General features: G+C 38.9%; 1 protein-coding gene across 1 annotated transcript; it reads left to right on the top strand.

Moving 5' to 3' along the window:
• Positions 1 to 2903: 2903 nt before the first annotated feature.
• Positions 2904 to 20966, top strand: LOC124152090 (homeotic protein proboscipedia-like). Its single transcript, XM_046524846.2, has 2 exons — positions 2904 to 3344; positions 17654 to 20966. The coding sequence occupies exons 1-2, from the start codon at positions 3053 to 3055 to the stop codon at positions 19441 to 19443; spliced, it is 2082 nt and encodes a 693-aa protein (XP_046380802.2). The 5' UTR covers positions 2904 to 3052; the 3' UTR covers positions 19444 to 20966.
• Positions 20967 to 22713: the final 1747 nt, after the last annotated feature.

Below are 22713 nucleotides of genomic sequence, written 5' to 3'. Positions count from 1 at the left end.
TACGAATGATTGAACGGCTCTGAGGAACACCACCAGATAATTTGGACGAAGGTGATAATTAAACTAACCATCACTGGGCCGTCTTCTTGTATAGCGACCCCGATTAGTTGCAAAGCTCAACGCCGCACCCTTGTGTGAAGAGTTGGCGAATTAGGGGCAGGGGCGACAGGTTGTTAGGACGGGCTGGGCAGAATACTGCCGCTGCATGGGTCCGTTTGGTCAAACTGGACACCGCTTTGAAATGAACATCTTCCGTATTTGCACCCATAATTACACAATGATGACGCTGCTCAACATATTGTTTTAATCAGTATGACTTTTGTGTTCAATATTTTCAGATTTGCACAAGGATTTACAACTTTACGTGTAAAGTATATTTATGAATTATGGTTTTGTTATTTTATTTGCGTTTTATTTTTGATTAATATTGTGATTGAATGTCGTGTGAGATAAACCGTTTATATATACAAAACAATTACGAATTTCGAGTTATTTAAAAAATACATCAATTAAGTTTTATTGGAATTTATTTGTAAATGTAGATTACTATGAAATACACCTGTTTCTGTGCGAATGTACCACTAGCTTGTTTATACGTTGTCATCTCATTGTTACACTCGGTATACAAAGTACCAGCGTGGGTAGTCTCTTTGGAATACTGTTTGATTTGATTCGGAAAGTATCCAAACTTTGTATCAATGTTAAACTGACGTAATTACTTTCAATGCGTTCCCTGACATTACATTTGTTCAAAGATGTACTGTGACATTCGAAGAGAACAAACATATATGCTACCTGAAAATATATATGTAATAATGAAACATAACAAAATATTGGTCGACCTGTCATAATATTTAGTGGAATATATGATTTCTAAAGAAGGAAACCACTTACCCCATATACTACAAATACTACATGCAAAATACTAAATACAAAATACTACATAAATATACAAAAACGCTACAATTGGAATAACACCTGATAGGTATGCCGATATACAAAACTGAATACTTTAATTTTTATATCAATAAAAATACCTAACAAATGTTACGGATAAAACATGAAATATATATTTATATACTGAAAGGTATTTAATAATATGTAAAATAATAATTGCTAACATATTTCTTTTTTCTATGATAATTATATAATATACTATTACAGTTGTATACATATAAAGCGGAGAAATATATAAATAAAAACATTTGGTCCCAGACAGAAAATATGCGATGACAGTGTTGCGTTTCTTACAGTGTTCATATTTCAACAGGTAATATTTCTTGTGCATCGTGTTGCTATAGTATCACGACTACACGCATAAAGATGCCATTACAAACCTCTTAATCCACATGTTGTAACTGAACAATTTATCGCACAGCTGTTCCTAAAGATAAAGTAAATAATATAAGAAAATTGAGAGAACAAATCAAAATCCGGTTATCTGTCGACAAAACACTTTACAAAAGATTAAGCAGTTTAAAGAAAATGTTTTCGGATACTTCGTCAAACCGGATAAACATATGACCATGGCCTTGGGTTATGGGAAGATTCAAGCAGCACAAAAATATTTTGAGAGATTAGCCTGTTAAGATTACAGCGATCAAATGTAACAGAATAACCCTTGCAATCTGTTTTCATTATGAACAATAGGGCAATTGAAAAGTGAAAAGTCAAAGATGGTTTTAACAGGATATGGCGAGTGCTCCATAGGATTTTCATTACAACTTGTTCCCCATGTCCTTCGGCATCGCCTAAGAGCAGAAAGGCACCCGCGTTAAAAATTATCACCTCGGAGCGAAAAGACTGTTTCCCCCAGGGGGGCTTTTTGTTTCCAGCGGGGTGGGGTGGGGACAAATTTGCCTTTTTTAGAAACGGGTGCATATCATAGTAGTTTGATGTAATTGTGTCTTTGGTATCTGTTGATAGACAGCGTATAGAAAGAACAATAGGCTATCTTCTGCTTGAAGGGGGAGGCAAATGCTCACACCTGTGTTAGAGGCTACGGACTAGGACCTAGACGCCCGTATTGTCGGATGGGCTGGCTTGTTCACAGTCGGCTAAACTGGTCTTTGAGCAGGTAGCCCAAACAAAGACGTTATTTCGTGAAAACCACAACTCCCCCGCCCCCAAACAGACACAAATCTCCCCGTATGACTAACATTTCATTGAGAGGATCAGGTCGGGTATTTCAAAGATCGATAACAAAATACCGTACGTGTTTGGGCAGGGCATGGAACGTGCATTTATGAAAAATAGACACCGGTATGAAATATACTCACTCGTTTAAAACTCGAGCGTGGCAGAGTTATAACTACGTCCCAGTGCCGGACTGTAAGCTTTGTTTCCCGTCTCGTATCCCGGCCCGGGTTCATATGATGCCACAAGGCGCGTACTGAGTATACCAGACAAGCAGGACGATTTTATCTTAGTTGAGATTCTGCTTAGCAGACTTCTGAAAAACACGCTCATTCAGCGAGCGCTTCAGACCTAAATGGCTGGTTAGAAAAAAGAGATCGCGTGGTTGCTTGAGATATTTTTTATTACCGGTTGAAAGATATGGGGGTCGCGCAATTGAAGTGATGCTGTTAGCCAAGCTGACAAGGGATGAAAAATAACGAAATTATTGACTATAATTGCCGTGTGTTGGTCTAATGAAGCGTGGGGCTCTAGCAGACGACACTATCCGCCATATTGCTATTCCGACCGGCATGTGCCGAAATAATATATTCGAGCAATCAATTCCTAGTTTTCAATGTAAATTTTTCGGTTACTTGTAATCCCACGCCCTGACGAGTTCGTTAGTGATCAAATACTACCTCAATGTGTTCGGCCCCTTTTCGTCTGCTCGCAGGGAAGATTCGTTACCTCGACGCTGATTGGTGGGCGGTGGTCACGTGGTGTCTCCCTACGTTGGGTATTGCCTGATGGCTCGGCTGGTGTGTAAGCTTAGTTTTAATGCATCCTCAGACTCATCAATGGCTGGATGTGGATATTTCCTAATAAGAAAACTGAAATCTTGAGTTGAGTTGACCAGAGTGTTTTGACATTCACCATGGAATCGGACCACGAGAGTGGATATTTATACAACCAACAAGGGCTCGGGTTTATGAGTGGTGTAGCCCATATGAACGAGTCCCTCACGTCATCAATCATTTCTGAGGCAAACATGCGGTATTGTCAGTCCTACAACAATATGCATCCACTTCAAGAAGGGGTTGAGGGTCTTGGCAGCACCCATGGGCTACCGGAGGGGCCGTGTATCGCAGGAAAGATACCGGAGTTCGCTTGGATGAAAGAAAAGAAAAGTGTTCGAAAAAATACGGCGGGCACATCAAATGATCCAGGTATGTGTTGTGACATTTGAGTTGCATGTTGTAACATTAGATGTGCAACTGTATATAATAACGATTTGTAACTGATACCCACATAGCGTATATTTAACGCAGGCTCCGCGCACTGTTCAGTCGAATATGGATCTACACTGTAGGCATTATACATATCAATATGCGCTTTTTAAATCATGAGGAAATTGCCCGTGACAGTTACTCAGATCCGGACATTGACAGCTTTTGAATCTGTCATTCAAACGCTACATTCCACTGTCCTGTTTATGAGGGTTCGAGTTATAGAAGATATTCATACGACAACCGCGAAATGTATACAGGTTTATGAGAAAAACTCAACAAAAAATAGAAGTATTTTTCGACCATAATGTATATTTTATTCATTTGTGTTGAAGTTTTAAACTACTGGCTAGATGAATTATGTTGAATGAACAATGCATATGGGTGTTTCAGTCATCATTTCCTTATATCACTCCGAGCAATCAGGACGATGTAATGTTATTCACCCAAATGTATAAAAAAAATGCCCCACTAAGCGGACATATGGCTACCTTCGATATTCGTATTTCATTCATAGCCTTGGTGTGATGTTTGTGATATATAGGGGAGCAATCGCTGCTAATCGTCTGTCACATGTTGAAATTGAAACCTGTTCTCTCAAGGACTGCTTGATTTTAGTATTTATTCAACAAACTGGAGAATGACAAGGGATTATCTAAACAAAATATCTCAGGTTTCTGAAAGTGCTCAAGGTTAATAACCGTTCCTGAACACACAGAAAAGATGCCAGGTATACGTACTTAGTGCTCCCTCATTCCCGAAGCGGAAGTGGAAAAATCAGCTGAACTGAACAGCTCTCATTAATCATGTATTTTCATAAATCATAAAACATATTTTGACGTATATTTCAAGGGAGAGATATCTATCAAAGGAAAATTGACGTTAGGTTAAAACGAATGTGTCTAATCTTCAGAGTACTTGACGCGTTGACAGCAAACATAACGTTAAACATAACATAAATAATTGCTGATTGACTCATTCACCTAAACCAAAGATACAAAAACGTTAGTTTCTTAACTATCTGTAAATATATTATCTTAAGCACATTCCACGAGTCTGTGACTCACCATAGACAACACAATATGTGTTTTAATGGGACAATGATTAATAACTACCTATTCTTATTCACTCTTATGTGAAGATAAATTAACTTTAAATGATGCAGCTAGGGGCACGTTTTGATAAAGAATATTAAATTTGCATCCATGTTAAGAATCAAACGATTCACTGCCTACAAATATGAATTTATTTAGAAAGTGTTATATCTTTTTTCTTTTCTTTCCTTTTTTTTTTTTTTGTGTGTGTGTGTGTGTGTGGGGGGGGGGGGGGGGTATTAAGTATGAAATGTCATTCTCGGCTTATGATACATTCATGATACTGTTAAGATTAAGATCTTATCTAAATTTCTATCCAGACAATATGAGTGAAATATTTCAAAGTCTGAAAACTATGTGCTTGTATTAAGTATTTGTGACGCTTCTGTCTGGAAGTTGGTAACTATGACGATATGGTAACTGTAAATATATTTTTATTGTAAATAAAAGACTTTTATTTCTTTTAATACCTCTAAAAATGGCTTGTCATTAATCATGGAAAACTTGACATGCATTGTTTACATAGGTTGTGAATAAAGTGATGTCTATTTCTTATCATCATAATAACATGCGTGCGATTATCAATTGAAATGTATTAAAATGTTAAGTTGTCTCTGCTTTCTGATATGACTGCCACAGTGAATTAAATGCAAACTACCACACCAATATTTCATTAAATATGATTACATGATAATTACTACGGGGATATATGTGTGTTGTTGATCATACATCCTAGATCAATACGCACATCATTACACAACACAGCACAAATAAAGAAAAAAGAGATAATTATTATGATAATAAAACACTGGAGACTGACTTAAGTTACAGACACATGAAATATCTGTGTACTGCACATGATGTATAGATAAACGTAATCAATTTCCATCTGCATCAATCCACACTGAAATGAACATGAAATAGATGACACTTCTATCTGCAGATGATCTAAACAATTAACGTCATATAATCGGCATCCGATTATAATCAACAGATGTTATCAGCTCTCTCAATTGAAATATCGTGAACTGGTGGGGTGAAACACTCTTCTTCCTCTTCTGGACACTGGTCAAGCGGCCGGACAAGGAAATTTACAACCCTTGACGCGAAGATCGCCACGAGCAGTTTATGACAGTTTGCCTGCTCATTTCACTGTTAATGCCTTCCTAGTAGGCGCTATGCCGAGTGATAGATGTTTTTGTTATCTCTTGAATTATATGATGATTATTTGTTTATGTTACGTTACACAACAGCCATAAATCTAGGAAACACTTGGAATGTGGTTTGCAGTTTGGCAGCTGACGGAACGAGACCGGGGTCTGATAAGAATTTCAGCACTTTACGACCCTAATTAATTTGTACTTAGTAATCTTACCTCAAGCTAATAACCCTGTCCAACCCGGGATCAATTGTTGAGTCAATTTTGTAAATAAACCTTTACACAAAACATTATGGCTAATTTTCTTATGGATCGTTGCCACAAATATCCCGTTTTGGATAGGACTTATTTAAATTTGAAACTTATTTTGATACTGTTATTGAATACATGTGTTGTTGGAATATTGACAAAATCTAACGATTTTTCCCAACGCTTTTAAATATTTTTTTTTCATTATGTTGACTACGATTTAACAATCAGAAAATATGTGAATTTGGTAAAATAAATATAACGATAGAACATAAATGAATGCGTTTTAAAGATACACAAGCAATTTTTAAAAATAACCTTTTTATAACATTATCATAACATGGCTTTGTATGATGGTACAAGCTAACTCTCAGTCACCAGGGCCAACTCGCGTGTGAAATTGCGTTGACAATGCAAGTGGTAGAACGCATGAAAGCTCCCAAAGATCACTATGGCGACTATTTAATACAAACCTCCATAGCAAGAAATCACTGTGCTCAAATTGACAAGTCAAGTCACTATGGCGTTCGTTTTAAAGACAGCCAAGGGACTTAGCCTCCAATTCGGGGGGATTTGTGACAATTTTCTCTACGATCAATGGCCGACAATTTGTGCTTAATTGCTGTTAAGCAGTTTACACGGCAATAGACACTTTATCTCCAGCTAGGAGAATCGTTCCCACTCTCAGTGTTTTCCTTCATTACGAAGACGGGAAGAAATAAGCCATGCAAAGAAAGAAATTGCCCATATTTATATTAGTTATTGAATCACACTTGAGTGTCAGAAGCTTGCGAACGTATTCCAATATTTGTAAGCCGAAGTGATGGTAATAGGTCGTCTTTTTTATGTTGATGATGCTGAGAGTGCTGAGAGTGATATTTTTTTAACAGAATCAGGCTTGTAGATTGTGGTCATATTCTCTCTTTAATACTATTTTCTTAATGTCATTTTTTAGCATAATAATGGTTTTAATATCAAACCAATATCTTGCAAACTAAAATTTCTGATTGATCACTGGGTTGAAGTGTCCTTAAAATTCTTAACAGGTCCCAATTTAGGTTGGTAATGTGTTTATTAATTAGGATATAATTATTTAGCAAAAGGTGTATCAGTACGTCCCTGGGTATATTCCGTCTCAAAAACAACCAACAGCAACGGTGTACCATGTGCGTCAATTGCACGGGTTGTCAATGGACACCTCCCAGCCAATCCATCAATCACAATAATGACAAATTAGAGGAAAGCTATTTACAAGCTTATTGAAATACATTTCACACACAACGAGTATTGCTTGATTGCTAGAAAGTGGAAGTGTGACCTGTGATTTCATGCTTATTAAAGCGTTTATACATGTCTATTTCACGTGTTGTAAAATGGATTGACTACGCACACTGGTCAATTACAATGGACAGCAGTATTTCCCGTTAGTGTCTTTTGTCCCAAATTGAATATCCTTGTTGAATATTAATAATTGTTACAGATAGTATTTTTATAGTATGTATCATGGACGAGGAATACTACGCTATATTGATTAGATCAATGTAAAATGAATTAGAACAGTAAGTGGCTTCCTTAAACACCACAACATTTAATACAATTTATATGAAATAGAGGGCCAACATAATCTGGAAGATGCTCCTAACAATCACATTTTTTCCTTGCGAATCTGAAGTGGTGAAAACTTGAATAATCCTAAATTGTAACCGAACACCACAACAACTCCCCTTTGACATCACACCTTCTAAATAACACCACCAGTGAAAACTTCATTTCTTAGATTTATGCATTGGGAGGATAAAATTGACCACAAATCTGGGATGGGATCCGCGAAAACGCTTGTTACAGTTTTGATTTACATGCCTGAAAAGTTCTAAGCTAATTGTAGCGGCAATAAGCGGTCTTGTAAGGCTGTAAAGGGCTTTGGCGGTGAAATCAACGCATAAAACTGTCATTTTTATGTCCCTGTTCAGTCGTTCATCATCTTGAGAGATAACACATCACCGCTCGGAAAGCTTTTTTAGCTTTTAGACAAATGTCTTTATTTAAGACGTGTGTTATATATCTAAAACGAATCCAAACATACTTACCTCACTTACATTAAACATAAGATTAACGGTGATTTATGTGCTGTAGGAGATCCACCAGTCATACATCCTGTATAGTAATCCATAACTATTGATAACACTTTTATTCGCTGTACATTTAATGTTTCAAAACAATGGAAAGTTAGTGTACAATTATTTTTTTTTATTTTTTTGGACTGATAACGGCAATATTGGTTGAAAAATCTCTGAGAGAAGGGATTCTTAGCCCTGACGAACCAGCCCGTGTTAGCTGTCGGGCCGAGGACCGAGCGGCTACTGCAGACGCTAAGCCGATTAAATGATCAATTAAGATGGGATTGGTATTGAGTGGTGCAGTCATACATTTTGCTGAGAACCGTTTGGGAATGTTTACACAGAAAGCTACACCCCGGCCTTTACGATTTACAATGTTTACACAGCAAAACTGTTCATTTATTTGCTATTGATTTGGGTAAATTGCGATCAGAAAATGTTTGTGAAACACAAATTTAGAAAATTTCACATATCAACGATTTTTTTAAATATTCGTCACCAGTACAAAAATAGTTATGTCGGGACCTCTATATATTGTAATGTTTAAAAATACTTGATAAATGTGGTAATGTGAAACCTGTTAAGATGTCTAAGCCCATTCCACGCCTATATGATTAGAAGTAGATCAAAATATGTTACCAAGATGTATCCTGTGAGATATTTAAACATAAATCTTATAAGTGTAATGTTGATGAAATATGAACCATATTTTCACACCAAAATATTTCACCAGACACTAATGATGTCAAGGAAAGTTTCCGAATTCGGTTTATGAGAAATTATTCAGTTGATGAAAGATTAAGCGTTTATAGTCGCTGACCTACATTTGATGTTTTCGTAGGCGCAATATTCATCAATTTAGTGAACCTTTGCCATAAATGCTGTATACAATCAATGGAATTTCATAAACCTGTTACACATTCAGACAGCTTTAAACGATGTTTTTATTCTTCGAATGATCTATAGACCTCCCCGGCAATAAACCTCGCCACATCTGTACACGGTCTGGTATAGGAAATGCAACCTGTTACTTGTTGTGTGGAATATGGCATCACGCAATAAACGAACTATCACAACAGTCGAGTATTTATTGGTAGTTGTTACATTCAAGGGGATAGGTTTACAGCTGTTCTGTATTGCGTAACACGATTACCGTAATCGCATATCACTTACACCAGATTGTTTATTATCATTTTGTTAAGAAAAGGCTTTAAAATCTCGCAACAAACTGTCGGGTATTTTCATTGTCTTTTCGTTTTATCAGTTTACCGACATGTGTCAATTTTATATTCTGGCGTTATGCGAACAATTCTATACATTCAAAATACATTTAATCAATAATTAGCAATGCCATCTGAGTATTAATGACAAGGAGTGGTTTTATTGCGGGGGTGATGAGGAGGCGGGTTTTACTGTCATACGTGCATGACATTACAATGATATGTTACATCGAGTTTATAAATTTGATTATACAATTAGAGAACACGTCAGATGTCACACATTAAAACAATATTAAAATCAAGAGCTAGATTGTTAAAAATATGACTATATTCCCTGACCATATATAGGCGATAGGATGAAGACAAAGGTCTTTACCAATACCATTCGTACCAAGAACATCACGCTCTCCCATCCCTTCTCCCGACCCCAAAATGCGCAATTATCAATAAACAGATGGATTAATAAATAAACAGACAATTATACACCTCTGGATTACAGATGCGTTGCATGTCTGCTGAACGAGATTGTGAAATATACCACGCTAGGTATCATGTAAAGCGACGTATATTTCTTAGACAAACAACGTGTCATAGTTGATATCATCACACGAATGCACAACTGACAGGCTGTGTTTCTACCGTCTCTCAAACTTGGCAAAGCCAGACCAAAACACAGCTTGGAAATGTGATCCATATGTTATGTTTTTTTATCTTTCACTTATGTCGTGACAGAGTCGATTGGAGATCCGATAAGCGGAAAAACATCCTTTTATATTTGAAGAGAAAACACAGTTCAGATGTGCCGGAAATATATTCTGCTTGTAGTCTCTAGACCGTGACATCGTGTTGAATTACATGACATATACATTCATGACCGCTATATCTACCACCGAACCATCCATGTTAGAATTACACATGGGAGGGTTTCTCTTAAAAAACATATGGGCTGTGAGGTGGAGAGGGGCAACGTGCGATGTGGCAGCAGAGTGCTACGTATGTTCAGCCCTTGTGTATGGATCGACTGGCGCAGCAGATTGTGGTTATACTACTTATGGGGCATTGATCGTTTTTGTACTACTACTACTACCACTACTACAACAACAACAACTACTAATATTACTACTACTACTACTTCTACTACTACTACTACTGCTGCTGCTGCTGCTGCTGCTGTTGCTGCTGCTGCTGCTACTACTACTACTATTACTGCTACTGATACGACTAATGCTGCTGCTACCACTACTACTACTACTACTACTGCTGCTGTTTCTGCTGCTGCTACTACTACTGCTGCTACTACTATTACTGCTACTGATACGACTAATGCTGCTGCTACCACTACTACTACCACTGCTGCTGCTGCTGTCGCTTATGTTGTTACTTCTACTGCTACTACTACCACTACTGCTACTACCACAACCACCACCAGTATCACCACCACTACTTCTACTACTACTACTACTGCTGCTGCTGCTGCTACTACTACTACTACTTCTACTACTACTACTACCACTACTGCTGCTGCTAATACTACTGCCATTACTGTTGCTGCTACTACTATTGCTGCTGCTGACACGACTAATGTTGTTACTACTACTACTGCTGCTGCAGCAGCTGCTGTTGGTCATGTTACTATTACTGGTACGTCTACAAGTGCTACACGACTACTACTATTACTACTACTACTACTACTATACTGTCACTATTACTTATACTATCAATACACACGACACTACGACTACAGCTACTAATTACTACCAGACATTTCTTCTACTGCTATTACCACTACAACTACTACTTCTACAATTAATACTAGTAATACTGCTACTACTGCTCTATATACAACTAGTGCTACTACTGTTACTACTACTGCTACCTCCACACCAACTACCGCTACTACTACTGCTACTGCTGATCCCACTACTACTTCTACTATTATTACCACATCTACAATACTTCTACAACTACCACAACCACAACCACAACCACAACTACCACTACCACTACCACAACCACAAATACAACCACTACTACAACCACAACTACAACTACAACTACAACTACAACCACAACTACAACTACAACTAAAACCACAACCACAACCACAACCACAACCACTACAACTACAACTGCAGTACACTATACAGCCACAACCACAACTACAATCACAACTACAACCACAACCACTACCACAACCACAACCACAACTACAACTACAACCACTACCACAACCACAACTACAATCACAACTACAACTACAACCACAACCACAACCACAACCACAACTACAACTACAACCACAACCACAATCACAATCACAACAACTACAACTGCAGTACACTATACAGCCACAACCACAACTACAATCACAACTACAACCACAACCACAACCACTACCACAACCACAACTACAACTACAACTACAACCACTACCACAACCACAACTACAATCACAACTACAACTACAACCACAACCACTACCACAACCACAACTACAACCACTACCACAACCACAACTACAACTACAACCACAACCACTACCACAACCACAACCACAACTACAACTACAACCACTACCACAACCACAACTACAACTAAAACCACTACCACTACCACTACCACTACCACAACCACAACTACAATCACAACTACAACCACAACCACAACCACTACCACAACCACAACCACAACTACAACTACAACCACTACCACAACCACAACTACAATCACAACTACAACTACAACCACAAATACAACCACTACTACAACCACAACCACAACCACAACCACAATCACAACAACTACAACTGCAGTACACTATACAGCCACAACCACAACTACAATCACAACTACAACCACAACCACAACCACTACCACAACCACAACTACAACTACAACTACAACCACTACCACAACCACAACTACAATCACAACTACAACCACAACCACAACCAATACCACAACCACAACTACAACCACTACCACAACCACAACTACAACCACAACTACAACTAAAACCACTACCACTACCACTACCACTACCACTACCACTACCACAACTACAACCACAACCACAACTACAACTACAACCACTACCACACACGTAAAGGTACAGGCACAAGCACTGCTACATATACCGCTACAACGTCAATTATTACTTCTACAACCACAACCACTACCTCTACCTCTATTTCATTACACGCACACTCACACCTACACCTACTACAGTACTGCCACTCCTTCACCGATTTCTACTGCCGAATGAGCTACTACAAGATATCCATCACCACATTAAACACATGTCAGTTTACGCCACATTATATTTTATCACTTCTACAAATATTTTTTTCTTCAAGTATGAAAATATGTGATAAATTCAGAAAACTGCTCAAATGTTCAATGAACAAATATACGAACCATCAGTCTAAGGCTCTGTAGAACTTCTACCTGAAACAACGTAATATCATTTATATGGATATAATTGTGACATCCATAACATGTGATAAGATATTGACCATATCTTTCTCTCTTGTATGTCGTATCAGCTTGTAAATACGAATTTTAAATACATAATAATATTTATTTGGAATACTCGACATATGATAATATAGTCATATTTGTTCATTTTACTATCGTGTTTGACCGCTCTTGGTCATATTCCACTGTGGATGTGGGTGAGACATTATTCGCACGTAGCATTAGCACTGTGATTAGCCAGCGATCTGGGCATAACTACATCGACTGGGAAAATACTCTCATGGTAAGGTTTATTTCTCTTTCGCCAGATACCCAAAACAGCTCCCCGGAGATACCCATTTCCTCACACACATCAACCGTTGTTTATTTGAAATCGACACGGAATCCATGCATCTGAAATACAAATATCCTATCACATGACGAAATGAAAAGGTGTAAATTACTTTGCGTCTCCGCCGTAATCACTTTCACAGACCCTGTTCCTCAGCATCTCGATATTAAGTCCGCATACATATAACATATCTCATTTATATGCAAACTCCCAGGACGATAGCCACTAGTTGTTGCTGACATTGAAATATTAACATTATAAACATAAAAAAAATGTGTCAATATATTTATGAATTCATACGAAAGCACCAAGACACATTTGAGTATCGGAAATCGATAAATTGTTTCTTGTAGGAGCATCTTAGTCATATTGATACCGAAACGACAAGAGACGTATGCTGAAAGTGATAACGAAAATATGCATACATTAACGAATAATTTTCAATTTTGCGACGTATTTCCTGAGGTATTGCTAATATATTTATATCATATCACGGACACCTTCCCATAATTACAACACAAAAATCATAATTTGATCATAAATATACATTTATGCAAGACAATCGTTGTGGTTCGAGTTTTGTTAATATTCCTAATGTTACGTTTCTTTCAGATATAGAATTTTCCTTTGAACAAGCAAACACAGACAAAATAGGCCATAAATTTGCAGAATCATCCTTTTCCACACCACGAATAAGTACATGTTGTTCACCGTCAAACAAAAGCCGGACTTACGTCGACGGGTTGACATTACAAGGATAAGCCCGGGGAATATATGATAGTATACAAACACGATGTCACGTCTAGGGTTTCATTGCCTGCTGTCCAGCCATTGTTCATTGATACATTCCTCTCCGGTAGCTCGGACTGACATACACATATCTTGACCACTTGGACTGGTTAGTGTCCGGCATCACTCAAGACGTCTTTTTGTGTCTTTAAATTGTGTTCTTCTTTCAATCTTCGTGTCTGTCCATCTACGTAAACAATGTTCTCCAAATCTTGCTCGGTTATGATACGGGTGGATCTGTTTTGAAATTACTAATACTAACGCGAGACTCAGCCATGTATATTGTTACCGTCAGGGGTGCATTCCTTGGGGGTTTATCATCACCCAGTTCAATTTCATATTGGTTAATTGATTGACAGGCACGTATTTCAGATCAGGGACTTCACGCTCGTAACTAAGCATAACACACACGTTGCACCGATCATAATAAATGTGGTTTGATGATCGACAGTAACGATATCGACAGCGACACCAAGTTCGTCTACGTCATTGAGCCTATGGACATGCTGTATACATTTATTGCTCTGTGTAATAGTCAGATAATGAATAGCAAGACATTTGTATAGGTGCATATAAAGAAGTTGTCATGCATGCATGCATGCATGCACATATATTTACACACAATATTACGAAGCACACGGACGCAGTTTATTATAGTACCAGCAGTAGTTATCTTGCAGTTGTTGAAGTTGTGGCAGTAGTTGTAGACGTAGACGTAGTGGTAGGTGGTAGTGTAGTTGAAAGGGTTGTAGCAGTAGTAGCAACAGCAGTTGCAGCAGCAGTAGTGGTAGTAGTAGTAGTAGTCGTAGCAGCAGCAGTAATAGTAGCAGGAGCAGTCATACTTAGTAGCAGCAGCAATAGTAGTAGTAGTGACAGCAGAAGTAGTAGTAGTAATAACAGATGTAGCTCAAGTAGCAGTAGTGGTAGAAGTAATAGTAGCATTAGTCGTAGCAGCAGCAAAGTAGTAGTAGTAGTGGTGGCAGCAGAAGTAGTAGTAGAAGTAGAAGTGGAGCAGCAGTAGTAGTAGAAGTAGTAGCACAAGTAGTAGTAGCAGTAGTAATAGTTGCATCAGTAGCAGTAGTAGTAGCAGCATTAGTCGTAGCAGCAGCAGTGGTAGCAGCAGCAACAGTAGTGGCAGCAGTAGCAGAAGCAGAAGTAGTAGTAGTGATGGTAGTAGTAGTAGTAGTAGTAGTAGTTGCAAAATGTTTATCAGTGCGTACCTTTCACAATCACCAAATACTATACACATCACAATGTACAGAAAACATCATGTTAATCCGGCCGAATTGTCTTATACACAATAAAAACAATATCCAGTGTCGCAATTCTTCATACATATCCTAAATGAATTAACGACAACCAAAATTAAATAAAACTCTTTACAACACATACATACATCTAGAAGACTCACGTCGACATATCCACCGAGACGCAGTCTAACGTAACTGAACTTCAAACGGATTATATCCGCTGTATCTGCTAATTAGATTAAGTCAAGTACAAACGGACGGTAATAAAACTCCCCTCAACACCAATTACCAAAGATAATTTTTATTCCACTTTCTTCTCCTGACCAGATAAATGATTAAAACGAGTAGTCAAGCTTGAAAATTATTTCTGACAAGAAATTTCACTAAAAGCCTATTGATGAGCGAGTATCCCTGTAAATTCTCGCGGGAGTGAATGCGATTCATAAGTGATTAAGCGGGGAACCTTGGAACTCGGATGGTTTCAATCGGCAAATCCCCATGTTCTGTCAAGAAATGTCCCTTGTCCCTTCTCTTTCACCAGCTATTCCCTTGTCCTGTTACCGGATCACTGAGAACATAATTTATTGTCAATTTTGGTTTAGTTATAACGTCTCCTTTACGATGCGTTATAGCATTGCCGAAAAAACAGTGGGTAAGGTTTGAAAATTACGCTTTTCGATCTCATCGAATTTTAGTAAAAATATATAAAATAGTATGTAAAATGTTTATAAAAAGTGAATTTGTATGTTATATTGCCTCGTGGCATGTGACTATGTACTGTAATCTCTTTAACTCGAAACCCTTGAGACCAACGAATATATTGTTATCCGTTGTTCGAGTCAAGCGCCGCTGTAAAACCATGCTGACAATGAATCTTCGTGGACGTTACATCGTCTTAAATGACAGTGCCGAGGTAATAAAGATCGACATGACGAGGTTTGGTTTTATTTAAAATAGAAGAAGTTTCGTTGTAGAGAAATATTTTGAAAGTGCCACGAACGGGCATATCATTACATTGGATACTGATATATTATTAGACGTTTTGGGAATTGGAAACTTTCCGAAACATGAGTGCAAGCTATGCGTCATTACTGAAAACAGCGAGTTTCATAGGCATGTCAAAACCGTACGAAGCAGGGTTGTAACTGAGGATCGTGTTGCATGTTCATTTCATGTTCATTGCATGCTCATAGCATGTCTATATCATCCTAAGTCTGGATGATTTGACAGCTGTAACATAAAACGCCACACTGTCAGACGCGTTGCTAAATTATTGAAATCAACAACTGGTCTGTATTCCAAACTACAATGCAGCGCGTTCATGCATTATGTTAATACGATTTAAATATTTATATTTTATAGCTCCCGTTCGTTTTGGCACAATAAATTGGAATCCCAACTTTGTCTGAAATTCCCATGTGATTGAATCAAAATCTCGATATTTGATGAAAACTGGTCGTGATTTACTGATAATCGAGACTGGTTATTTTCTGCTGTTGGCGTTAATATTTACAGTTAAGGACATCAAACATATCATAGTGTGTGTCCCAGTATTTCTAAAAAAACAGGACAAAAAACAAGTTACAATAACACCTTGCTTCTCTGAAGGATGAAAAGCCTTTTTGCGGCCCCATCAACATAATATAATATAGAAACTGTAAACTGTATAAAAGAGTCGGATTTAGCGTGTGTACCACAATTAGCATAGTTTGCGCTGGTGGCCGCGTGAAATAAAATGATACTTTATATTTTTATGACTCCCAGGCATAATGTCCCTCGAAAAGAAAAACTTGCGCTGCAGCGTAGATATTTGACCACGCTTGAGATGTTAATATCATAATCACGTTCACGCCATGATACAAAACATGCACACGGCTCGTTAATCTGATGCGGTGTCAGAGCGAGTGAGTCTATATATAGTATGTGCATATTATGCCCCCTTCTTCAACATCTGGGAGTTATGAAGTTAGGCTGTGCTTTGTGCTGTGGTATTAATCAAGATAAGGTGAGGTACATGGGGTGTAACGTCGCGTTCAAGATTATTACACTCTTATAGCGACGTGCCTGCACGTGTATGTGTGTCTGCATGTTCTAGTCAGGAATAATGCTGGTTTTTATAGTGCTAGCAACTGAGATACCATACCGCAGTTTACATGGATACCATTCATACACAGTATACGGAGCCCGAACCAACAGTACTTGTTTAAGTCCCTTGATGCCGAGCGCCAGGCAGTGTAACACCAAGTACCATCTTTTAACGTCTTTTGGTATGACGCGGCCGGGATCGAACCACCGACCGTCCGCTCTCCAGGCAGACGCCCCGTCCACTAGACCAAAGATGTCGTCCTTCTAAAAATAAAATGATATATTTAGAAATAAAAGATGTTTAAATAACAAGTCAACCCTTCTTTCATTGATGCAACAGCTTCTAAACACAATTAAAGGTATATACATCAATTAAGCTGAAAAAACGAATATGGTATTTTCCCCATAATGTTAACGTGACTTATATGGATGACGTGAAGTTTACATTGAAATGACGTAAATATAAATTTATTTTCAGGATTCAGCCCAAACTCCGTCGGCAGTAACGGTGGTAGCTCCAGCACGTCGAGAAGGTTGCGGACGGCGTATACGAACACCCAACTGTTGGAACTCGAGAAGGAATTTCACTTCAACAAGTATCTTTGCAGGCCGCGAAGGATTGAGATAGCAGCTTCTCTCGACCTTACAGAGCGACAAGTCAAGGTCTGGTTTCAGAACAGACGGATGAAGTACAAACGACAGACGCAGTCCCAACGACAGAAAGCGGAGTATGATATCAAAACCGTTGGCAGTCGTGGGGATCGAGAGATTGGAAGTCCAGGATCTATGGGAGATAGCAACGATAGGCTGGATGATAAAGACGGCATGGAATCCGACTCGGACCGCAGTGAGATAAAGGAGATGGCTGAAGCAGACGGCTTTAAACGAGAAGCCAGGAACGGCTTTCAATTGAAAGACAATGCCTTTGCTCACAATGAAAGCTCGTTGATGTGTAAAGATTCGTTTTTCAAAGAGACGATGCTGAGTGAAGGCTCTCACTCCCAAACGAAAAGCGAGCCCGTTGAACCGGAAGCGAAAGAGAATGGCGATCGGCAGACGACAAGTCCGCAGACGACAAGAAGCTTGAGTTCATCGGCAGACTCTGGACTCTGCTCACCAGATAGTCTGCGCAGCGCTACTAGTCCAGCTCTGTCAACTGGCAGTGTCCCTCAGCAGATACAAGCCTCAATTTCCCCAAACCACGGCCTTCACCGGGTCCCGTCACAAGACGTCAAAGGATCGTCTCCAAGCCCAGGCGAACAAGTTGGAATGCATAACGCATTTGTTGCCCACAAATCAGAACCGGACGGATACACCGCAGAAGTAGCCGTATCTCACGGCTCTGTCATGAACGACGGAGCCGCTCTGCAAGGCGACTACCCGACGACAAAGGCCAGATTTGAGGTGAGCAACCCCTTTGCTCATGGACAATCTCAATGTCCAACAGGGTATTCCGCGGTGAATGTGTGTACTCTAGACCCTCGGTATCAGGTATCGGATCAGATCGCGTATCAGCGACAGGCTACTAATTCCAAACAGTTTAGTCCGACCACCTTGACCGGCTTTCCCGGTCAGAGATACCCCGGATTTGGTCAAGGTGACTGTGGTAGCGCTGAGATCCCCCGGGGGACGGAGGGAGGGGCAGCGGGGATGCCACCCCCTCCTCAGTACCCGATATCGCAAGGTCAGGGTCAAAGCTCCGATCGGCCTACTCGGGACGCCCAGCCCACATTCCCGTACAGAGCACGAAACAATGGTGACGGATGCTTTACTCAAAATGGCTTCAAAGATGACAATTTGAATTACCACTATCAATACGAGGTGAATTTTGCCGCACGGGGTAGCATGAATAGACAGAGTCAAGCATCAAGCATGGGCTACAGTAATGGCTTCTACGCTAGAAGCGCGAGCAATAGAGCTGGCAATCTGAATTATAATGCTGGCTATAGCGAGAAATCGACTGCATATCCCCAGCAGAATTCTTCAATAGACTCACATTCAGCCAATACGCTTTATGATAGTGATTACATAGCGAGCTACCAGTCAGCTGCCAATCAGCCGAATGATCAGAGGCCTCATCTGCAATCGACACAAATGTATGCCAATTTCACTCCAGCAGGCAATGTACAAGAATACCAAAGCAGCTCCTGTAACGGCCAGGCTCCGAACATGTGTAACGGATACATGGACAATTATAACTCCGAAATAAACAATCCCTTTAATGACTTTTACAACCAGGCCCAAGAATTCCATATGATAAACTTGTGAAACTGACATTGTAATTGACACCATCATCAATTTTGACAGATGGGAGGTAAATCATCCACGAACTAAAGTCGAAGCTGATCTTTCCAAGGGGTTGTGCATTTCAATGGTAAATCGTTCATTTGCTTGTAAGTGATCTATTTTGTCTTGTAAAACGGGTAACGTTGTGAACGTCGTGTCCTGGTAGTTTGGTACATATCATGTTCATTTCGCAATTGATTACATTTCAACATGTTTATAACTTTCATCCCAGGATGTTGTGTTATCGATACACTGCACCCTGCAGCGTCTCCAAACGTTTGCACATTTCTTTTCTTTTCATAGATCAACATTGTTGATTGTCATTTTTTTCCAACTCTTGGCAAAAGAGATTCCTTTCTTGTGTCATGTTTTTTTAAACCAGCGTAGCAAACTGTTGCACAGCTGAACAGGACCTTGACTTAATTCTACTGTTCATGTTTTGTATTAGTTCTAGAAGTATGTAAAATTATGTAAAATACATTCATAGTGAATATATACCAGAAATATTATTGAACATATTATGCACAAAGTGCACATATAATAACTAAAAACTATTTGTTAAAATATTCGATAAAATCGGTGATGCGTTTTGGTTTGAAAAACCTTTGTATAAATAAGATCAATACCTTGTTATTTTAAAAATTCATGTGGGGGTTTCTAATCTCTTGATCTGAGAAAATCATGGATATATTAATTTTGATTGTAAATATTTCGTTTAAGAGCCAAAACATGTCAATTCATGCAGGACTGATTAAAATCGCCATTATGAAAATAGGTATCGGCTTCATGGTCATTTGATGACGTTATTTATAACTGTTATAATACTCCACCCGGATCCATGGACACCAGAATCCTCACAACGAGATTTGTCATTTATCATATTATAGCCACGAAACGATAGTACGATTTCGTTGCAATATTTTTGAAGTTTTGAATTTATTGAATTATTTGTTTGTGTACAGCACCACATACCGTGACATCCGATGATATACGCACCTGTACAGTTTACCTGTTTCGTGTCAATGAATCTCATATGTACAAAAAGGCAGCAGATGATAAATGTCATGTTGGCGTCTATTTGCTATCAGAAACCTAGTCATGTCATAGATTGTCTAAACTTTTCAAAGGTTAATAAAACAATCGAAAATTTCAAAAGCTCCATTTAACAAGAATATTCATACGTTTTGTAATCGTAAAATATGACGATGTGTCTTAATGCTTATGAATATGTAAACCATAATAAAATTATTGTTTGATATTTTAACGTGAACAATAATTCATTGTATTTCATATGTATTGGAGGTTAAGGTGTTATATTGGTAGCGGTTTGGAGCTAAATGTGTTTCCATATTTCCAACCATTGAAAGGTTTATGACTTAATTCGCTGTTATATGTCGCTCACCTGCACGTGCAGTGTCTTTCATATGTCCACCGTTGTTTAGTGTCAATTTCCCATTCCTTATTTATTGTGAAACAACGAGAAATAAAACATTTGTGATCTTAAACTCGTATGCTTTTGTTATTCCTCCAATTCCCGTTATTCCTCCAAGAAGACTCGCATTATAGGAGTCCATGCGATCTGCGTTTACCGAGCATCGGTTGTCTCGAACATAGCTAACTGGGTTGCAGGGCTGCCTCAGGTAAGATGTGTTCTAGATAAGATATAGTGTACAACTATATTTTTGTTTATTTGTTTGTTTGTTTTTGGCTTACCACCACACTCAGCAATATTCCAGCTGTATGACAGCGGTCTCGGCTAGACAATCCAGTGAAGTCAACTACAATAAGACCCCGTTAGTCTAAAACCTGGTAATCTGGAAACTGGAATCTACAACTATATTTATTTGTTTATATTTTTTTTTTGTGGCTTACCGCCACACTCAGCAATATTCCAGCTGTATGACGGCGGTCTGGGCTAGACAATCCAGTGAAGTCAACTACAATAAGACCCCGTTAGTCTCAAACCTGGTAATCTGGAAACTCCGCTTTCAGAACCCTTACAGTTGGGAACGCCTTCATACAGACATTTGGTCATTAAACCATACCAAATAATTGGTAACCCGGGAATGTGTTAATATTACTGTAAACGACTGTGTCCATATTAACAGGGTTCAATTGTAAATAAACATATTTTAGTAACGTGTGAGATAAATAATAGAAGATTAGATTTTGTAGTGATGTAAATTTATATTTTAGTTTTATCCTCTTTAGTGTGCGCTGGCTTATTAGTGAAGAGGTGAGGCACGGCTGTTTGTGTGTGCTCGCGTGTGTGCGTGCGTGTGTGCGTGCGTGTGTGATTGCGTGCGTGCGTTTGTATGGCTGCTTGTATAAGTTCGGACTAATGCCGGTTTTATAGTACTATCCCACTGCGATACAAATGCCATGCTGCAGTCTAACATTAATACCCCACACACGCACACCATACTGACTCCGAGCCGACCAGTCTTAGTTTTATCCCATTAATGTCGAGCGTCAGGCAGGGTAACAACAATTACCATCTTGTAACGTCTTTTGTTGATCAAACCATCGACCTCCCGCTTTCCTCTTATCAAAGAGAGATTAGGTTTGGGTCAATCAGCAGCAATATCAGGTTTGATGCCTATCGTTGTAACATAACTTGTGTAGGTGCCCACTGAAACGTAATATATCGCTATCGATTACCAGCCGCAATATGTTGACACAGAGACAGTGTCACATACGCCATGCTCTAGTTGCAACACTGAGACTGACAATGAGTACGTGAGTGTGTAATACAGACCCCCTTTAAGAGCAGGCGTTAATGAATATGCTTTGTTTGTTGTTTGACACCGCACTCGGCAAAATTCCAGCTAATGGCGGCGGTCTGTAAATAATCGAGTCTGGACCAGACACACCAGTGATTGATATCGATCGATCCACGCAATTGGGTTATGATGACATGCATCAACCAAGTCAGCGAGCCTGACCACCCGATCTAGTTAGTCGCGTCTTACGACAAGCATGGGTTGCTGAAGATCTACTCTACCCCGAACGTCACGTGTCTAACGAATATGCATTTCCTGTGTTATACTGCTCAAAATTTGTTAGGGAATGCTAGAGAATGTCGGTAGACTTGGAAGATCGTTTTCTTATATTTGTAGGTTTCTAGTCATTCAAACTATTAACACCATGCCATATCCGATATTTCGAGATAACCGGCTTTGTCGTACTTTTCTTCACATTGAATTAAAAGCGACACAGACCCTTTTCATAATCAAAAGAAATCTCTAAAAG

The sequence above is a fragment of the Haliotis rufescens genome, unplaced genomic scaffold (assembly GCF_023055435.1).
Source record: "Haliotis rufescens isolate VD_foot unplaced genomic scaffold, xgHalRufe1.0.p SCAF_4, whole genome shotgun sequence".
Taxonomy (NCBI): domain Eukaryota; kingdom Metazoa; phylum Mollusca; class Gastropoda; order Lepetellida; family Haliotidae; genus Haliotis; species Haliotis rufescens.
The sequence above is the reverse complement of the archived record's forward strand: the minus strand, read 5'-3'. Positions and strand labels throughout refer to the sequence as shown.

Coding starts and splice junctions, on each gene's coding strand:
- LOC124152090 (XM_046524846.2), top strand. CDS start 3,053: ATGGAATCGGACCACGAGAGTGGATATTTATACAACCAACAAGGGCTC. Junction 3,345..17,653: donor GGGCACATCAAATGATCCAG/GTATGTGTTGTG, acceptor ATTTATTTTCAG/GATTCAGCCCAAACTCCGTC.